General features: G+C 40.6%; 1 protein-coding gene across 2 annotated transcripts in view; it reads left to right on the top strand.

The window, feature by feature from the left end:
• CFAP43 (cilia and flagella associated protein 43) overlaps positions 1-17,860 on the top strand; it is an 83,227-nt gene that overhangs the window by 45,364 nt on the left and 20,003 nt on the right. For both annotated transcript variants that reach the window (XM_058671150.1, XM_058671149.1), the window contains 9 exons: positions 826-956; positions 2,746-2,893; positions 4,461-4,562; positions 4,902-4,979; positions 8,298-8,423; positions 11,308-11,412; positions 13,110-13,226; positions 14,251-14,481; positions 15,618-15,824. In XM_058671150.1, the coding sequence (XP_058527133.1) occupies positions 826-956; positions 2,746-2,893; positions 4,461-4,562; positions 4,902-4,979; positions 8,298-8,423; positions 11,308-11,412; positions 13,110-13,226; positions 14,251-14,481; positions 15,618-15,824 (1,245 nt within the window). The remainder of the gene's footprint in view (positions 1-825; positions 957-2,745; positions 2,894-4,460; positions 4,563-4,901; positions 4,980-8,297; positions 8,424-11,307; positions 11,413-13,109; positions 13,227-14,250; positions 14,482-15,617; positions 15,825-17,860) is intronic.

The raw sequence follows: 17,860 nt of genomic DNA, 5'->3' as shown, positions 1-17,860 counted from the left end.
ACATAAATTACATATAAAATGTTATGTAGCTGAAATACAGAATGAGGAAATCTTTGTGTAACATGTGATAAGAACCTCAAGATATATTTATTGTTAAGCAAAAAGAAATGTGCATAATATATGTATTATGCTAACATTTGTGTAATACAACTTATATTGATATAAAATTCATTTACATATATATACAAACTGAAAGGATGTTAAAAATGCTAATGACATTGATTGCCTTTAGTTTCCTCATTTCTGGTTTTTTAGTTTCAAAGAATTTGCATATAGTGCCTACTCAAAAGGTTTTTAATTGTTTTTAAAGATTTATTTCATTTTTATTGGAAAGTCAGATATACAGAGGAGGAGAGACAAAGAGAGAGTAAATTCTTTTATTCACTCCCCAAGCAGCCACAGTGTTCAGAGCTGAGCCAATCTGAAGCCAGGAGCCTCTTCCGGGTCTCCCACATGGGTGCAGGCCCCAAGGCTTTGGGCCGTCCTCGACTGCTTTCCCAGGCCACAAGCAGGGAGCTGGATGGGAAGTGGAGCTGCCAGGATTAGAACCAGCGCCATATGATATCTCGGCGCGTGCAAGGCAAGGACTTCAGCTGTTAGGCCACCACACTGGACCCTAAAAGGTTTTTAAAAGGCATTATTCTTGAGAACCAGTATGACACAGACATTCTAATTTTTGGCCCAGAATACTTAAAGGCACCCAGGTTTACCATCTCTGCTTGCTCAGGGCCACTCTATTCTGTAGCCTTCAGCAAGCCCATTCACTTCTCCACATCTGGTTCCCAGCATTTATAATTTCTCCATTTCTTCCCTAAAACCATTCAGGAAACATTTGCTCGATGTCGGAGTCATTCTCACCAAGGTCATGGGATTCAATCAATGAGGATTTCAATAGATGGACAAAGCATCCTGGTGAATGGGCAAGATGATGGCACACTTGTCTTCCTCAAATGGAAGTAGGTATAGCACATAGTAACCCCATGAGGCACAATGTCTAAAAATACAATCAGTTTTGCACTGATTTAAATACAGTAAGATGGGTGTACCAACAAAGACGGCCTTTGACAAGAGGGTTGATTATACTCTCAGATCCCAGAGATAAAGGATACACCACGCTGTGAAAGCCACACAGAAACATTCCTAAGGCTGGAGGATGAGGGAAATGTAGGAGAGCCTTTATGGTGTTTATAAGAAGGACTGGCAGTTTGAATGGCTTCACTGGGTTCTGGTGCACAGGGACTGCTCCTTATTGTCTGGTACTAGGCCCTGGAGTTGCTAGGACAAGGAAAGGCTGGCCCTGCCTGTGAACCCCACCAGTAAAGGTGACTGAGGTGTGGCCTCTGGGTTAGTTGATTTGTGTTTGAAAGATGTACTCTTGGGAGAGTTATTTGTCCTGTCTAGGAATTGTCAGTCCTGAAGGAGTGCCACCCCTTAGGACCACTGACCCCAGATATCAAAGCAGCAAAATACACAATGTACAGAAGTAGAGTTAATATGGGGGTGGTCATTTCTACCTTACCCAACATCCGTTGAAGCACCTTAAGGAATGAAGGCACATCTAAGCATGAAATAATTACCCAAGCTCCTACGTATCCTTAAGAAACCACACATACACACACACCTTTACTTCTGTAATTAGATTTTGTTTAGATGGTGCTAAATTATTTAGACTTAGATTAAAGTTAAAATTCTAAGTAAACAGATTATGTTCCACATGTGTAGATGATGACCAAGGGGGTCCAAAGCAAGAAGGTAACACAGAAAAGGTAGACTGAACTTTAAGTCTTGTCTCATCTGATCTGCCAAAAGACATCAGTCTTCAATATGCAATTCATTTTGGCAAAAATTGTATTTCCTGGTGCCTCCTGTGATGAAAGCACCAGTAAAAACCTGGTCTTTTTTGGCAACAATGGGGAAAAATGAAGTATTATAGATTTTGTATGATGGCAATTTTAATAGCCCCTTCTTCAAAAGACTCATTTGAAGACTTCATCATCATACTTAGAACTCTGAGTAAAATATTAGCACTGGAAGTGCTAATGTGTTGTTTTACAGTCCGTCAACAGGTAGCATCTCATGCAGAAGCAAACAAGTGCTGAAGCCATGCTTACAAACCAAGTGCATTACATCAGTAATTACCTGAACTGAGTCAGAACAAAACTGGTGTGAAGCCTTGGTCATGGGCTTGTAAGCATGTGATAACCCTGCTGTCATCCATAGCAGTATTACTCAGGGTGGGGTTTGCTGCACTGCACCCCAGACTTTGTGAATCAGCATATCTGTGGGTAGGACCCAGGCATCTGTTTTGGCAAGCTCTCCTGGTGAGACTGAGGTGCCTAAAGTTTGAAGTGCCCTTATGTGTTGGAAGGAATGCTGCCCCTCCCTATCAGGGCTGGGCCATGAGGGCAAAGTTGATCATGTGATCATGTATATGAAGCAGAACAGTGCCAGTTCCAGGCTCTGGTCTCAGGCCACTACAGTGACTCATATATTCACTTACTAGGCGGAAACCTGGGACGCATCAGGAAAGGGAGTGGAGACAGCGTGAGAAGGTCACCCTGGGACACTTAGGAGCCTTGTGTCCCAGGGACTGTGAATAGGTTCTCTAAGTGGAGTCCTAATAATGACAAGACACCATGGAGAATTGTCTACATGTGCCTTTATATAGAGATGATTAGATAACCGGAAATGTTCATGCTAAATGTGATTTTTTTAGCCTATGTATTTTCCTTTTTATTAATACAGGCGATTTGGAGGAAGCTTAGCCACTGACACTGCTGAGTATTTCCAGCAATTATTCAGTTCTCTGAGTAGCACCATGGAAGAGGAGAATGATTATTTATTAAATCAACAAAGAGTTTCTATAGACATGGAACACGAATCTGAACACACAGTTGAGTTTCAACATAGCCATATTTGCTTTGTTTTCCTTTCTCCATTAATCAAGTTTAAAGATATTTAATAATATTTCTCTTTATCCATGTATCTTACAATTTTCAAAAGGAGTGTATGTTATATTTGAAAGAAAATATTTACTCTTTCTCAAATGCATCACAAATATTGCAATTCAAATTTCATTTAAATCATAGTACAAGATCCAGGCTTGACTGAACAAAAGAAAGTATCTTCTACCAACATGGGTAGTTAGTCAGACAGGTCTGCTGTACCTTCCTGTCTCTTACATTATTTAGGAGGTGTCTGGATAGACAAACTTGCAAAGTGCCAGGGGAGGGCACAGTGCCACAGCCTAATGACTAAATCTTTGCCTTGCATGCACCAGGATCCCGTATGGGTGCTGGTTTGTATCCTGCTGCTTCACTTCCCATGCAGCTCCCTGCCTGTGGCCTAAGAAAGCAGTATAGGATGGCCCAAAGCTTTGGGACCCTATACCCTCACAGGAGATCTGGTTCCTGGCTTTGGATTGGCTCAGCTCTGCTGTTGCAGGTACTTGGGGAGTGAACCAGCGAACAGATCTTTCTCTCTGTCTCTGTCTCTCTGTACATGTCTTTCCAAAAATAAAATGAAATAAAATAAGGAGCTAGAGGAACAATTCAAGGCAGCAGAGGGGCCTGAAAGTGGGCAGCCAATGAGGTTACAGAAGAAGTAGGAGAGTGTGAGAGCTTGAGCTCTTCCCAAACATTTTGATGTAAAGAGAAGAATAGAGTTAGGGTGGTCATTAAAGGGTAATGTGGTGGTGAGTCTAGAGTGTAAAATGACTGATGCTAGATACTAAGCATGTTTAGTTACTGTTGGGAAACAAAGATTCAGTAGAAGGGAAATGTGAATGATATAGAGGCAGATGGGATTGGAAAGAATAAAGATCTCAAGAAGGAGGCGGAGGGTCACCTCTTGCGATGCTGATGTCCTGTCTCAGAGCGCCAGTTGGAGTCCCAGATGCTCTGCTTCTGATCCAGCTCTCTGCTACTACACTAGGAAAGCAGATGAGAACCCAGTATTTGGGACCCTAAAACACATGTTGGAGACCAGTGAATGAAAGATCTCTCTCTCTCAGATCATTAAGGGAGGGAAGGAAGAAAGGAAAGGAGGAAGGGAGGGAGGAAAGTATTGAGAGGATTAGAATCCTCTAAGCACAGATATGGGGCATACCATGGTAGGCAGGAGCACTGAGTCCCTAGGCAAGAGTGCTTTGTGTGATATGACCTATCTAATCATTTCTGCTCTCTCTGCGACTTTTCAGACAACTACATAGTAGCAGTTAGATGTGCACAAAGTATTTCAGTCGTGTTATTTCATGTATACTTTATATTATTTGTCTTTGGAGATATTTTTATTTCTATTATAAAGACAGACTGGTAGTAACAAAGCATTGTTTTATGGAAGTCAATGTTCGATATTATTTTTAAAATATAACAAATCCAAAAGGATTGCAAGCAGGTAAATGTAGGGTGGGAAGAAAAGTTCTGGATGATTTTTAAATTTAAGAAATGTCTTCTTCTAAGGTATCTCAGAGTAAGTCAAGCACCGACACGTTGTCACAAGAGGAATTAGACATACCAAATGATGTGAAGAAAATTCCCTGGATACAACAAAAAACACAAGAGGTAGCTTTAAGACATGGGGTGGACAATGTTTTGTAGCTGTAACAGGTAGACTCATTTTTTATGGAAGGCTATTGGAAAGTTAAAATGAAAAAAGCAGCATTACTTTTATATGCATTTATAAAGCCTTGGCTTTATAAATGGCAACAGTTTCAAGTTGCCTCAGTGGTCATTTCCATAGTAACAGTAAGGTTTAAGTGAAGTGTAAAAGCAGTAGTAGTGCTTTATGTAAAACTTTTATATTATTCTTTTCTAGAGAAATGGTGTATATGTGTTCATTTGTGTATTAATCATCCATCTCTCTATCATTTCTTCTAAATAATATACTTTTTTCTATTTCAGGCCATCAAAAAAGAGGTTAAGTTGTTTTCCCAGAAAAGAAAAGAGATAAAAACAAGAATCAGAGCACTTGCTAAGACTGTAAGTGTTGTGATGCTAACATAAGCTTTTTGAACTTCATTTTCTTCTACACAAAATGTCCTTAACCCAGTACTTTGTTCTTAAGGCAACGTTAATTTTTGCTGTATTTCTTTTTATTAACACATGCCTATACAACTTTTATCCCATTATTTTCAACTTTCTTCTGTCCTAGAAAGAATATACATTTGGATTGGTTTTTATAAATCCTAAGATATTTTAATAAGTGAGTTTAGACACATTTGTTTTGATTATTTATCTACGTAGGCTGTCATTTTATTTTGGATTTTCTTTTTTTAAAACTTATTTATTTGGAAGACAGAATGAGTGAGAGAGAGAGAAATCTTTCATTTGTTGGCTCACTTCCCAGATGACTTTTACAGAGCTGGGTAAGTCTGGACCCAAGAGCCAGGAGCTTCTTCTGGGCCTCTCAGGCGGGTAGTACTTGCTGAACCTGGCTGTTTTTCGGGTAGTCTAACTCTATTAACTCTAACAAGACATATGTCAACAGTTTAGGTGAACAGTTTTAGGATGGGTGTACAGAGAAATCTTCAGTACCCCAGTGAGGAGTAACTAATCTTTATGTCCCACCCAGTGAGTTATAAGTGCATCCCCACTGACCGTTTCCTGTCTGTTTCTAAGCTTTCCTTGCTGTTCTCTGTCTATCTATTCTAGGGTTTTTTGTTTATTTGTTTGTTTATTTGTTTATTTGTTTCGAGGGGTTTCTGGAGCGATCCTGATGGTCATTACGAGAGAGGGTGGGGACCCAAAGTTGGAACCAGGCAAGGACCAGAGAAAGCTCCTCTCCCTAGTCCCCAAGGAAATTTATTGTTCTTCTGTTTCTGAGGACCGCTCAGTGCTCCTGGTTGTCATTCCAATGACCTTGGATCCTGCAAGGCAGGATTTGGACTTCTTCCATCCCATGTGGTAGATCCAAATGGGGGTGGGTGACCTCAGAGTTCTCGGCCTCCGAAGGCACTCCAATTCCCTGTGGTCTCCTTGGCAGTTGTGATGTAGTCCTCGGTGCTCGCACTGATAGTCCTTGGTGAGGATCTGGGTGTCTTCAGGGTTGGGATACAAGCCTCCTCCTGTCCACCTGCTCCACTCTGGGGTTCCCCCCCTGCTCTGTGCATATGACCTCCTGTTAAGAGGTTGTTAGGATTGCTCCTGATTCCCCCCATATGCCTTTGTGGTTTTGCTATTGTCTGATGCTGATTCGAGTCTGTTGTCTATGAGTTACCAGTTATGATCCTGATAGGTTATACTTCCCGTCTTCCTCACACCTTCTAGGGTGATGTAAGATTTCTCTGCTCTCATTCCCCATTTCTGAGTAGCATAGGGCCTTACAAGTATATTAGGTTTTACAATTCTTTGATGTAGATCATAAGCAATCTGACTCATATCGATTGTTGGTTCATTGGTTACTTCACAATATCTTATTGCACGAGATACAGGCAGTTTGGGGTTGCAATAATATTACTGTTTTTCGGATTGACATCATTTCATAACAGCCACATCAACAACACCATCAACAACAAATTATATCACCCTGAAATAATAACACACCACTGAGTAACCAACACATGCATGACAAAAAGGAAACACAGAAGTCTCTTGGGAAAAATGATGCCATCATATACTTCATGAGCACGTGATGAATTGTGCTAGAGAAAAGAGATTATTTGAAAGCAACCAAACTGAAATAAAAACATCAAAACACATGGGATACAGCCAAAAAAGCAAACAGACAATCAAAAAAACAGTATAGACTGGACTGTTGGAGTTACACTTTCCATGTTGGCTTCCTTATATGAGAGAGAACATATGGTATTTGTTCTTTTGTGATTGACTCATTTCACTGAGACCACCTGGTTGTAAATAGAATAATTTCATTCTTCTTAATAGCTGAATAATATTCCATGGAGTAGATGTACCACAGTTTCTTTAACCACTCTTCCTTGGATGCATATCTGGTTTGTTTCCATGTCTTTGCTATTGTAGATTGTGCTGCTGTAAATGCAGATTTTACATGCGGATTTCACTCCTTTTGAGTATATTCTCACATGCAGATTTCACTCCTTTTGGGTATATTCCTGGGAGTGGGAAAGCTGGCTCATATGACAGGTTTATTTACAATTCTCCAAGCACTCTCCATACTGATTTCCACAGTGGTTGTACTAGCCTACACTCCCACCAGCAGTGAAGGAGGGTGCCTTTCTCCCCACATCTACGCCAGCAGGTGTTGTTTTTCGAGTTCTGAATGTAGGCCGTCTCACTGGAGTTAGGTGGTACCTCAAGGTGGTTTTCATTTGTATCTCTCTGATGGCTAGGGAGCCTGAGCATCTTTTCATATGTCTGTTAGCCATTTAAACCTGTTCTTTTGAGAAATGTCTGTTCATTTCTTTTGCCCACTTTGCTACAGGGTTGGTTTTTTTACTGTCCCTGGGTTTCTGAAGTTCTTTGTAGATCCTGGATATTAGTCCCCTATCACTTGTGTAGTATGCAAAAATTTTCTCCCATTCTGTTGGTTTCTTCTTCACTTTGTTAATTGTTTCCTTTGCTGTACAGAAGCTTTTTAGTTTGATGTAGTCCCCATTTGTTCATTTCAGATTTGATTGCCTTTGCTTTAGACGTCTTTTCTAAGAAGTCTTTCCCTGTTCCTATATCTTGGAGTGTGTTTCCTATGTTTTCCTTTAATAGTTTGGTGGTTTCTGGGTGTAGATTTAGGTCCTTGAGCCAGTTAGAGCTGATTTTTGTATAATGCGACAGGTGCGGGTCTTGCTTCTTTATTCTGCAAGCTGCTATCCAGTTGTCCCAACAGCATTTGTTGAATAGACCAGGTTTTTTACCTGGATTGTTTTCAGTTTTCTTGTCAAAGATTAGTTGACTATACATGTGTGGATTCCCTTCTGGTGTTTCTATTCTGTTCTACTGATCTTCTTCTCTGTTTCTGTACCAGTACCAGACTGTTTTGATAACCACTGCTCTGTAGTATGTCTTGAGGTCTGGAATTGTGTAAATTATAAAGAATTTTAAACTTTTTAACTATGATAGCATTAGTAATCTAAAGTAACAATTTTTAAACATTATTTAATGAAGGGCTGAACTTATATATTTTTATTATTTCTATTACAAATGAGTTTTTCATGGTTAAACCTTTAAAGTTTCAATAGTTACAATAAGCCCATAACCTAATTTCTTTGCACAGTAGTACATTTAGGTAAACAAAATGTCTGTTTTCATTGATTTTCCTCTGAAGAGACTAAGGAAACCTCCTTTTTAAAATTTAATACTTCCCCATCCTTTTCTGTGTTGATTCAGATTCAAGATATGATGGAAGAAAATGAACAAGTAGATGATATTGCAAAATTAGACCAATATGAATTTGGCCTGGATCTTGAGGAATTGGAAAGGCTTCATGATGAAAATGAGGAAGAAGTGGCAAAGGTACAGAGAAATCCAATTCAACCATAAAATTACTGTGAAAGAAGTAAAGAAAAAAAATAGGACAGCAGTTTTTCTCAAACAATGTGAATATAACAAAAACTTCCAGAATAAAGTGAGTAGAGCAAACTTAGGTGCATGTGAATGTAATGAGTCAGGCTATCCTTGAATTTGGATTAAGATGGCAGAAGAGCATCTAGGCAAGCCATGTCCCTAAATGCTTTAAATCATCTTTTAAATTACCTATAATCTCTATTATAATGTAAATGCCAGAATTTATGGATTCGAAAATAATGGCAAGAGAGCCTGGCGCAGTAGCCTAGTGGCTAAAACTTCACTTTGCATACACCAGGATCCCATATCAGCTCCGGTTCATGTCCTGGCTCATCCACTTTCCATCCAGTTCCCTGCTTGTGGCCTGAGAAAGCAGTAGAGGATGGCCCAATGCATTGGGACCCTGCACCCGTGTGGGAGACCTAGAGGAAGTTCCTGGCTCCTGGCTTCAGATTGGCTCAGATCCAGTCGTTGCAGCCGCTTGGGGAGTGAACAAGCTGATGGAAGATCCTTCTCTCAGTCTCTCCTTCTCTCTGTAAATCTGACTTTCCAATAGTAAACAAACACATCTTTTTTAAAAGAATAAGAAGAAAGGAATGACAAGAAGAAGAAGCCTGTACATATTCAGTATAGACACAATATTGTTCAGTTAGCTTTAAACTCTTATTTGTTTGAACCCATGTATGTGGCACCTGTGTACAGGGAGGCCCATTGGGAGATGAGGGAGATGCATTTCTGTGGTGTCAAAGGCCACTTTAGAGGTGCAGCATTTCAGCTGGGACTAAAAGTGAAGGCACTGACTATGTAAAGATCCAGGGGAAGAGAGGCAGAGGGAGCAGTCAAAGCAAAGGATTCACAGTAGAGACACTCCGAGTCTTCCAGGGACAGAGGCAGGAAAAGGTTGGACAGTGGAGAGCCGAGTCTCAGCAGGAAGGCAGGTGCAGAGCAAGACAACTCCTGAAGAACTTGTCAAACATGGTAAAAAAAAAAAATGGTCTTTTATTATAAAATTTGTTAACAGGAAGCTCCAGGAAATGATCCTAATTTCTTGTTCTCACATACACGTGATGTGTAGGGGCTGTTTGAACGGTGTTTGTTCTGTTCATCACAACAATCCAGAAAAGCAAAGTATTATTTTTCCCCAGTTGAGGAAACTTAAGCATAAAGCGCTAGAATCGTCTGGCTAAGATCGAAGCCAGGAAGATCTTCCTGTTTGCCTATCCTAGGCTGTAGCTTTCTCCTCGACCCTGGTTTGGCTTGGGCTTGAACTGCTCCCTTCTCTTCTGCCCAAGGTTTTCCCAGCTCACTCTTCCTAGCCACTCAACAATGACTTGGGGTTAGGCTCTGCCTCCCTGTTCACCTGTGGCTGCTTTTCTCTCCAAGGTCCACCTGACCACCACGAACCTGCTGTATCGGCCTGTAGCTGGCACCCTGCTCACCCAGTCTCCAGCCTGTACCTCTCTCCCTAAATACTTTCACCTTTTGTCACACAGGCAACTTTCTGCACATCCTCAAGAATTCCATGATTCCGAGGCAGGCTCTGGTACAGAGGCAGGCTCTTTGCACATTTTTTCCCTCATATTGCTGCCATGGAAGAGATGTCAGCTCTGTATTGAGCATGTCAGTGGCACAGAACAGTATTAACAGATGGCTCTGTGAGCCCAATTGCCTTTCAGCAGATCAGTCCCTGGGTAGATTTTGGCATCTGCTAATCAGGGATCATACTCTTAAGGAGAGCAGGATACTAGTAAGCCCCAGATCTCACCAACAGGAAAAGGCCCAGAGCCCAGAAAGGACGACCTGGACACGGTGTCAGGTGGGGAAGGGCTGATCAAATGACTTTAGCAGTACGGAGAGAAGGACCAAGTGGGTAGGAATCAGGCAGCTGCTGACAACTGGTGTGCCAAAATAGCTGCAGTAACTTCCAGTTCACAATCAGAAAGAAACAAAATGTAAGTTGAGTCATTTGATCAGATAATGAATAAAATGAATATAAAATTTAATGGAAATAATAGACAAATTTAAATTAATAAGAAATTAAATAATTAGATTAAGTAATTTTAATACTGTAAAATAAACAAGTGTTAACTAGTTTGCTAATCATTCTGCCAACCAAGCGAAATGGAAGGACAATCCTGAAGAGGGCCCTAAAGCCTAGGGCTTGTCAGGGCTCACGTTCCTGGCAGTTCTTTTGGTAACACCTATGAAAACAGGATGGATTCGTTTAATATTAAGTCATGGGTTTCCTTAAGCAAATAGAACCAATTGAAGTAATTCATATGCTTTTGAGTGGAGAAACAGAATTGATCTGATCCCTGAGGGCAGCAGAGCATTCTTTTTTATTGTAGAAACAATCAACAGAAGAATTAAGCGCAGGAAAGATCCCCAAACAGAGATCACACACTGGCAGTTCAGGTGTGTGTTGAAAAGATTTAGCTGACATTCAGATATCTGGCAGTCTCACATAGAAATACACACTCTAAACTTCTCTAATACAACTGGACATTTGGTTGTGCTTTCCTGCTGTTGCAGTCCGCTGAAGCTGTGCGAATCGGCTTCCGGCTCCCAGCAGCCGTGCCACTTCCTTCATAGTCCACCTTGTTCATGACTGGCTGCCTTCCAAAGCTGATATCAACACCCCAGTCCTCAAGGAAGGCATAAACTTCAGGGGGCATTCCCAAAAGCAGGACTGTATCTCATGTTGGAGAAAAGTCAGAAAACACTCCCACTCAATGTGACAGGTTCATGAACTTTTGGTGGAGATGATATTTTTTCTAAGAGGTGATATCTTCTTGTTTCTGTTTCTCTGTCCCCTTCACCTGTGTCTCTCCAGATGAAAAAGGATGTAGAGATGCATAACCTGGCCAAGAGCTATCTGGCTGAAATTATCAAGGAAGAATGCTGGAATTCTATGGTTGTGAAAGGTCGATCTCTTAAGGTAACAGAACCCCAGGTACAACTCCTTGCATGGAAGGAATTTCCATTGGAAAGCTTGTGATATGTTTTTTTATTTAAAAAAATGTATAGCAAAGCATTGCAAGCAGGCCATGCCCTCCTCTTGCTGAATCCTACCTCAGTGTGTCACTTTGTCTTGGCTCATTCTTCCCACTCCCCACCTGCTTTCAAATCAACCTCTGGCAAGGTGTTTTCTTAGCACCTATTCCCTGTTCCATGCCACACACTCTGTCCACGTCTTCCTGTCTACTCCAGAAGGCCCCCTCACATTCCACATGAACTGGAAGGTGGGAATAAAATTGTTAACATGTGTGTCTCCACCTACCATCGTATCTTCCATAGAGCTGTTTTTTTCACTGAGATTCCTCCCAACACAACTTCCCTATTTGTGTAGGATAACCAAAAATCTTGCTTGATGCCTATAATAACTATTAACAGCTTCCCGTTTGGCTAGTGAAGTAATGGAAAAATGGGGCACTGCATGGGGCATTTCATGGAAAGATGGAAATAAAAGATAAGTGCATTTTTACTCAAAGAATTGAGGCTCAAGCGTAGCTTTTCTAGAATCCCCATTTTCCATGAAGTTTTTGAAGTTCCTCATATAGTCACTCCACAGTTGTCTGATTGTGTATTACTGTGGAGCAGAGTTTCTGGAGTGACCCGTTGGGGTGGATGATTCCTTGTTGTGCAACTGTCCTTGTACTGGGATATTTAGCAGCATCTGAGTCTCTGCTTGAGACAGTACTATGTTGCATCCCTAATAGTGACAACAAAAAGTGTCTCCAGACATTGCCAAATGATTCAGGGAGTGGGATGATGGCAAGGGAAGTGGACCTAGGGGCCGGCACAGTGAATAGCGAATCCTCATTTGCAGCACCAGCATCCCATATGGGCACCTGTATGAGTCCTGGCTGCTCCACTTCCTATCCAGATCCCTGTTAATTGCCTGGGGAAACAGTGGAGGATTGGGTCCCTGCACCCACATGAGAGACCTATAAGATTGGGCCCCTGTACCCACCTGACTCCCAACTTTGAACCCCCAGCGTTAACCATTGCAGGCACTTGGGGAGTGAACCAGTGGGTAGAAGATTTCTCTCTCATTCTCTCTCTCATTCTGACTTTCAAGTAAAATATATAAATCTCTAAATTAAAAAATTGCTCCTAGCTGAGAACCACTGCTCTAGCAATAAACCTTTCACAAAAGCACAGTGTTTTATGGAAACTTAACACTATTAATGGCATACATGGCTGTATCTTTTTTTTCTAAGTTTTTAAAATTTCATTTGAAAGGTGGAGTTACAGAGAGTAGGAGTGATACAGAGATCTTCTGCCTGCTGTCTCTCACTCCCCAAATGGTTGTAACAGCCAGAGCTGAGCCTCTTCCAGGACTATCCTCCACTGCTTTCCCAGGCCACGAGCAGAGGAGCTGGATCAGAAGAGGAGCATCTGGGACTCGAGCCAGTGCCCATTTGGGATGCTGGTGGTAGAGGTAGAAACTTAGCCTACTATACCACAGTGCCAGCCCTTGTATGGCTGTATGTTAAGGAAAGTTTCTATCATCTATCTTACTTATACATAATGACCTATCAATTAATTTTACAGAAAACACCCCTTGGATACTCCCTAGATAGCCACATTGTACTAAAATGGATTTATTTCATTTTGCTTTGCTTTCCCAAGTGCTTCCACATCCCTTGTGTAGTTGAGAACTTCCCAATGAAGGAACGTTCACCTGAAGAAATGGAAGAATTGAAGCGAGTTTTGCAGCAAAAGAAGACTGAAGCAGAGTGTCTTAAAGTATAATTTTAAATATGTGTGTGTTTATATAAGTGATGTGCTTTACTGTGAGGGTCTTTTTCATACAAAGCTGAGTAGAGATACAATTTAAGATAAGTTTACGTATTGTATGTATTTACATTTTTATTTTTTATTAATCTGTAAAATAGATGTAGAATGAGTAGGGGAGCCTAGATCCATAACATAAATCAGGGAGTCACCTCTTACACTACAGTAGTCCTCAAACATGAGGATATACTTTTTTAAAATCAGATTGAAGTTTTGTTCTTGACCTGTTGAGAGATTCTCTTTATCCATACACAATATCTTCATGCTTTCTCACTAGGGATTATGATTTACACAACAATTAAGTGGGCCCGCATTGTGGCACAATGGGTTCAGATACCTCTGTGTTTTTTCTCTTTACTTCTCTCTCCTCCTCACCTCTGTTGCTCTACCTTCCAAAAAAATTAGTAAATCCTTTAAAGAAAGATAATTGACCACAGATAAAGCAGAATCCACTTGCTTGAGTTTTGTTTTCCTAAATCGATCTCTGCTTTTTTGGCCAACAAATCCTACCAATTTACTTAAAAAACAAACAAACAAAACACAAAGAAAACCCTCTCCTTTAACATGGTTTTGCTTTGACCAGAACTTTGTACACACTATTTCTCGAACAAAAGGAAGACAATTCTTGATCTTATTAAGCCCTGTCTACAAGTTCTTTTGTGAAATATGATAAGATAAAATATTAAATGGTTAAGTTCCAAAAAGACTCAAAATATTTTTAAAATGATGTCATCCTGACACAAAAATATAAATCCTCATATTATACCTTATCAGATAGGATAATTTTTATTATTTTGATTTACCTACAGTTTATCAGTTTCCAATGTTTTGACTCCTTCAGCAGTTTTGAGATCTAGCCATCACTTTTATCTGTTGGCAAGACAATTTAATTTTTTGGAATGTTTATTATCAAAACAATTGCCACAAAATGCCACTTTAGAGAATTCTTACTTATGTCATCTTTTTCTGTATGTAGTTACAGAAGGAAATTGTAGAGGTCCAGTCTGCAGCTGCATTGGTTAAAAAGCATCATGAAGAAGATGATGAAGAAGAGGAAGACGAAAATAAGCCAGTAAAAGATACCAACTTGCCCAATTATCTGCTCGGAAGTTTAAGTACTGATTTTGGGGTAGATATTTCTATGTTATCGAGCCAATTGGAACTTCATTCCAGAGAAGAGAAAGTCAACCAAATTGTATTACTGAAAGTAAGTGAAACTTTTTTTATTCCCCTGAGGTTCTCTACAGTTCCTCATCAGGGATCTTTCAAATGCTCATACACCGAAACCTAATACCAATCAATAAATGTCTTTAAAATACACAGAGAAACATACTGAAGCTAGCTTTACCGCCATAAAACAGGATTTGCATACAACAGTTGCTTTCATCTACTTAGATTGGGTTCTATACCAGGTCCTCAAAAAAAAAAAATGTACATTGGCTAACACCACAAACCATTTTCAACTTGTATCTCTAGTAAGCTAATCCAGCTGGCTAACTTAGGTTCCCTTCCTACCCGACAATATATATGGAGGAATAACACTATAATGTGGTAGTTCAGGAGGAAAGTCTTCCATATATATTCTGTAGATCATCTGTTCCACATCTCTCCCAGACTTCCAGACAAGATATTTTCCACCTTGAATCCTGTGCTTTTCTTTCTAAATATCTTATTTTTTAGAAAATATGCATGAAAGGGCCTGGCACATTGACTTAGTGGCTAAATCCTCCCCATGCATGCACCAGGATACCATATGGGCAGCAGTTTGTGTCCCATCTGCTCCACTTCTTATCCAGCTCCCTACTTGTGTCCTGGAAAAGCAGTGGAGGATGATTCAAAGCGCTGGGATCCTGTACCCTCATGGGAGACCTGGAGGAAGCTCTTGGCTCCTGGCTTTGGATTGGCTCAGCTCTGGCTGTTGCAGCCATTTGGGGGGCGGTAAACCAGTGGATGGAGCATCTTTTCTCTGTGTTTCTTTGTAAATCTGATCTGCCTTTCCAATAAAAATAAATGCATCTTTAAAAAGAAAAAGAATATGCATGAAAGTAGAGAGAACGACCTAGTGAGCCTGCAAGTACCCATCACCACTGAATTGCAATTTACATTTCAGGAAGCAGGTTATAATATAGTAGCTATAGTAGCTACACCTTTGCTTAATCCTGCCTAGTGTTGGATATCGCTTTATTGAACCAAGAAATGATTCATAGAAACACAATACCAAAACGATTAGTTTTATATTCTTAAGAGATCATTTTTGAAGTGATCTTGAAGAGAAAGTACAACTCTGGAATCATTGCCTGTAAAGCTGTATGATATGTTTTCAGTAACATATTGATGTTTCAGGATATCATCTACAAGGTAAAAACTGTTTTCAATCATGAGTTCGATGCTGCATATAAACAAAAAGAATTTGAAATCGCTCGTGTGACAGAAAGAAATATTAGAATTAAAGAAATTATTAGAGATCTGGACTTGGATGAAACAGTCTGGCAACCAGAATTTGACGACTGTGAGAAGCCAGAAAGAACTCTGGTGGTGTCGGTTGATGAGGTATGCTAATTACGTCCTCTTCTCCCTCCTGCCTCAGACTTCCCCCACTTCCTGCTTATTCATCTTCTTATTTGCATTCCTGAAAGCAACTGTATTAGATAACAATGTCAGTTACAGGGAATGAAAGCAGACAACATAGCATTAATGGGCATTTCTTTTATTAACCCCATGAAATCCAGGGAGATTTGGGGTACCACACCTAGGAAGGCCAAAAATTGGAGCCTCAAAGGAAGTCAGGAATGCCTCTTTTTAAGCATCTTAGCTCACCTTCCTTTGTCTTAGCTTTTTCTGGAAATTTCTGCTTTTTTTTTTTTAAGTAATTACTTATTTATTTTAAAGTTAGAGTTACAGAAAGGGAGAGGAAGAGACAGAAAGAGAGTTTTTCCATACTGTACTTCCTGCCCAGAAAGCTGCAACCACCAGGGCTAAGCCAGGCTAAAGCCAGGGGCTTCTTCCAGGTCTCCCACATAAGTGACAGGGACTCAAGCACTTGAGCCGTCCTCTGTTACTTTTCCAAGGCCATTATCATGGAGCTGGAGAGGTGGAGCAGGTGGGACACAATACAATGCCCATGAAGGTTGCTGGCATTGTAGGCAGCGGCTTTTACCCCCATTCTTCAATGCTGGCCCTCCTCCAGCAATTTGTTTGGTTTCTACTCCACTCAAGAGAACAGCTTAACCCCAGTTCTAAGCTTGCCTAGGGAGGGGTTTCTGGGCTCAACTGGGGTCTTGGGCTCACACTGTGGAAATGGAGTTCCAGTAACTGAGTAGGACATTCAGGCAGTTCTTCAAAGCCATCAGCATATAGGCAGTTGCAAATAAATGTTTAAGAATGCCAATAAATATGAATACTTCATTTAATTTTTAATTTTAAAAAACATTTGTTTGAAAAGCAGAGACAATGAGATTTTCCATTTGCTGGTTTACTCTTCATGTGCCTCCAATAGGCAGACCTGAGCCAGACTGAAGCCAGGATCCTGGAACTCAATCCAGGTCTCCTACATTGCATGGCAGTTACCCAAGTTCTTTAGTCATCACCTGCCACCTGCCAGGGTGTGCATGAGCAACAAACTGGACTCAGGAGTGGAGCTGAGATTCAAACCCAGCCACTCCAGTTTGGGATGCAAGCATAACAAGTGACATTTCTTTTTTTTTTAAGATTGAATTATTTTTATTGGAAAGGCAGATTTATAGAGAAGGAGAGATAGAGGTTTTTTATCACTGGTTCAATTCCCAAATGGCCACAATGGCCAGAGCTGAGGCATTTTGAAGCCAGGAGATTGCTCCAGGTATCCCTCATGGGTGCAGGGTGCCAAAGACTTTTCAGACCATAATCAGGGAGCTGGATCTTAAGTGGAGCAGCCAAAACACAAACTGGCAGCCATATGCCATACCGGCACTTGAAGGTAAAGGATTAACGTGCTGAACCAAGGTGCCAACCCCTCAATTCTATTACTTATTAGTTTGCAATTACAATTAACCTAGTTAACTTCTCTGTGCCTCACTCTCCTCATTGGAGAAGTATAGGTAATATTAGCACCTACATTGTATGTCTTGTTTTGATAAATGTATTCTACTTTATCTAGGATGCTTTAGAAGAAGGATGCTTGGCATCTAACAAGGACTGTAAAAATATGTGCTACTAGTTCTAAATCTATCACTGTTGTCTTTTGCCCCAAATGCTGTGAGCCAGAGGATGAGAGATCACTGTATATTTCTCTCTCTCTCCCTCCCAAGTAAATAAAATTGAATTTTAAAAATCCCACAAGCCTCTCCTGCTTGCCAACTCCTCATTTTCTAACTTTGCTCCCTGCTGTTTCTTCTGGCCACTTTCCTCCTCACAGTTTCTCAAACACCCCACATTCTTTTCCTTTTAGAACCCCCATTCCTGATTTGATGTAGGTGACACTTCTCTGAACCCTGCTGTCCTGGCCAGTCTCAATCAGATCCCTGTTCTAATCTCTTTGGTGACACACAAGCTTTGAGAGCTGATAGAGAAGTAAAGCTCTGTTTTTCCATTCCTCTCAGTTTAGACCT

This window comes from Ochotona princeps, chromosome 13, assembly GCF_030435755.1.
Source record: "Ochotona princeps isolate mOchPri1 chromosome 13, mOchPri1.hap1, whole genome shotgun sequence".
Classification (NCBI taxonomy): domain Eukaryota; kingdom Metazoa; phylum Chordata; class Mammalia; order Lagomorpha; family Ochotonidae; genus Ochotona; species Ochotona princeps.
This window is presented reverse-complemented; position numbering and strand designations above follow the sequence as displayed.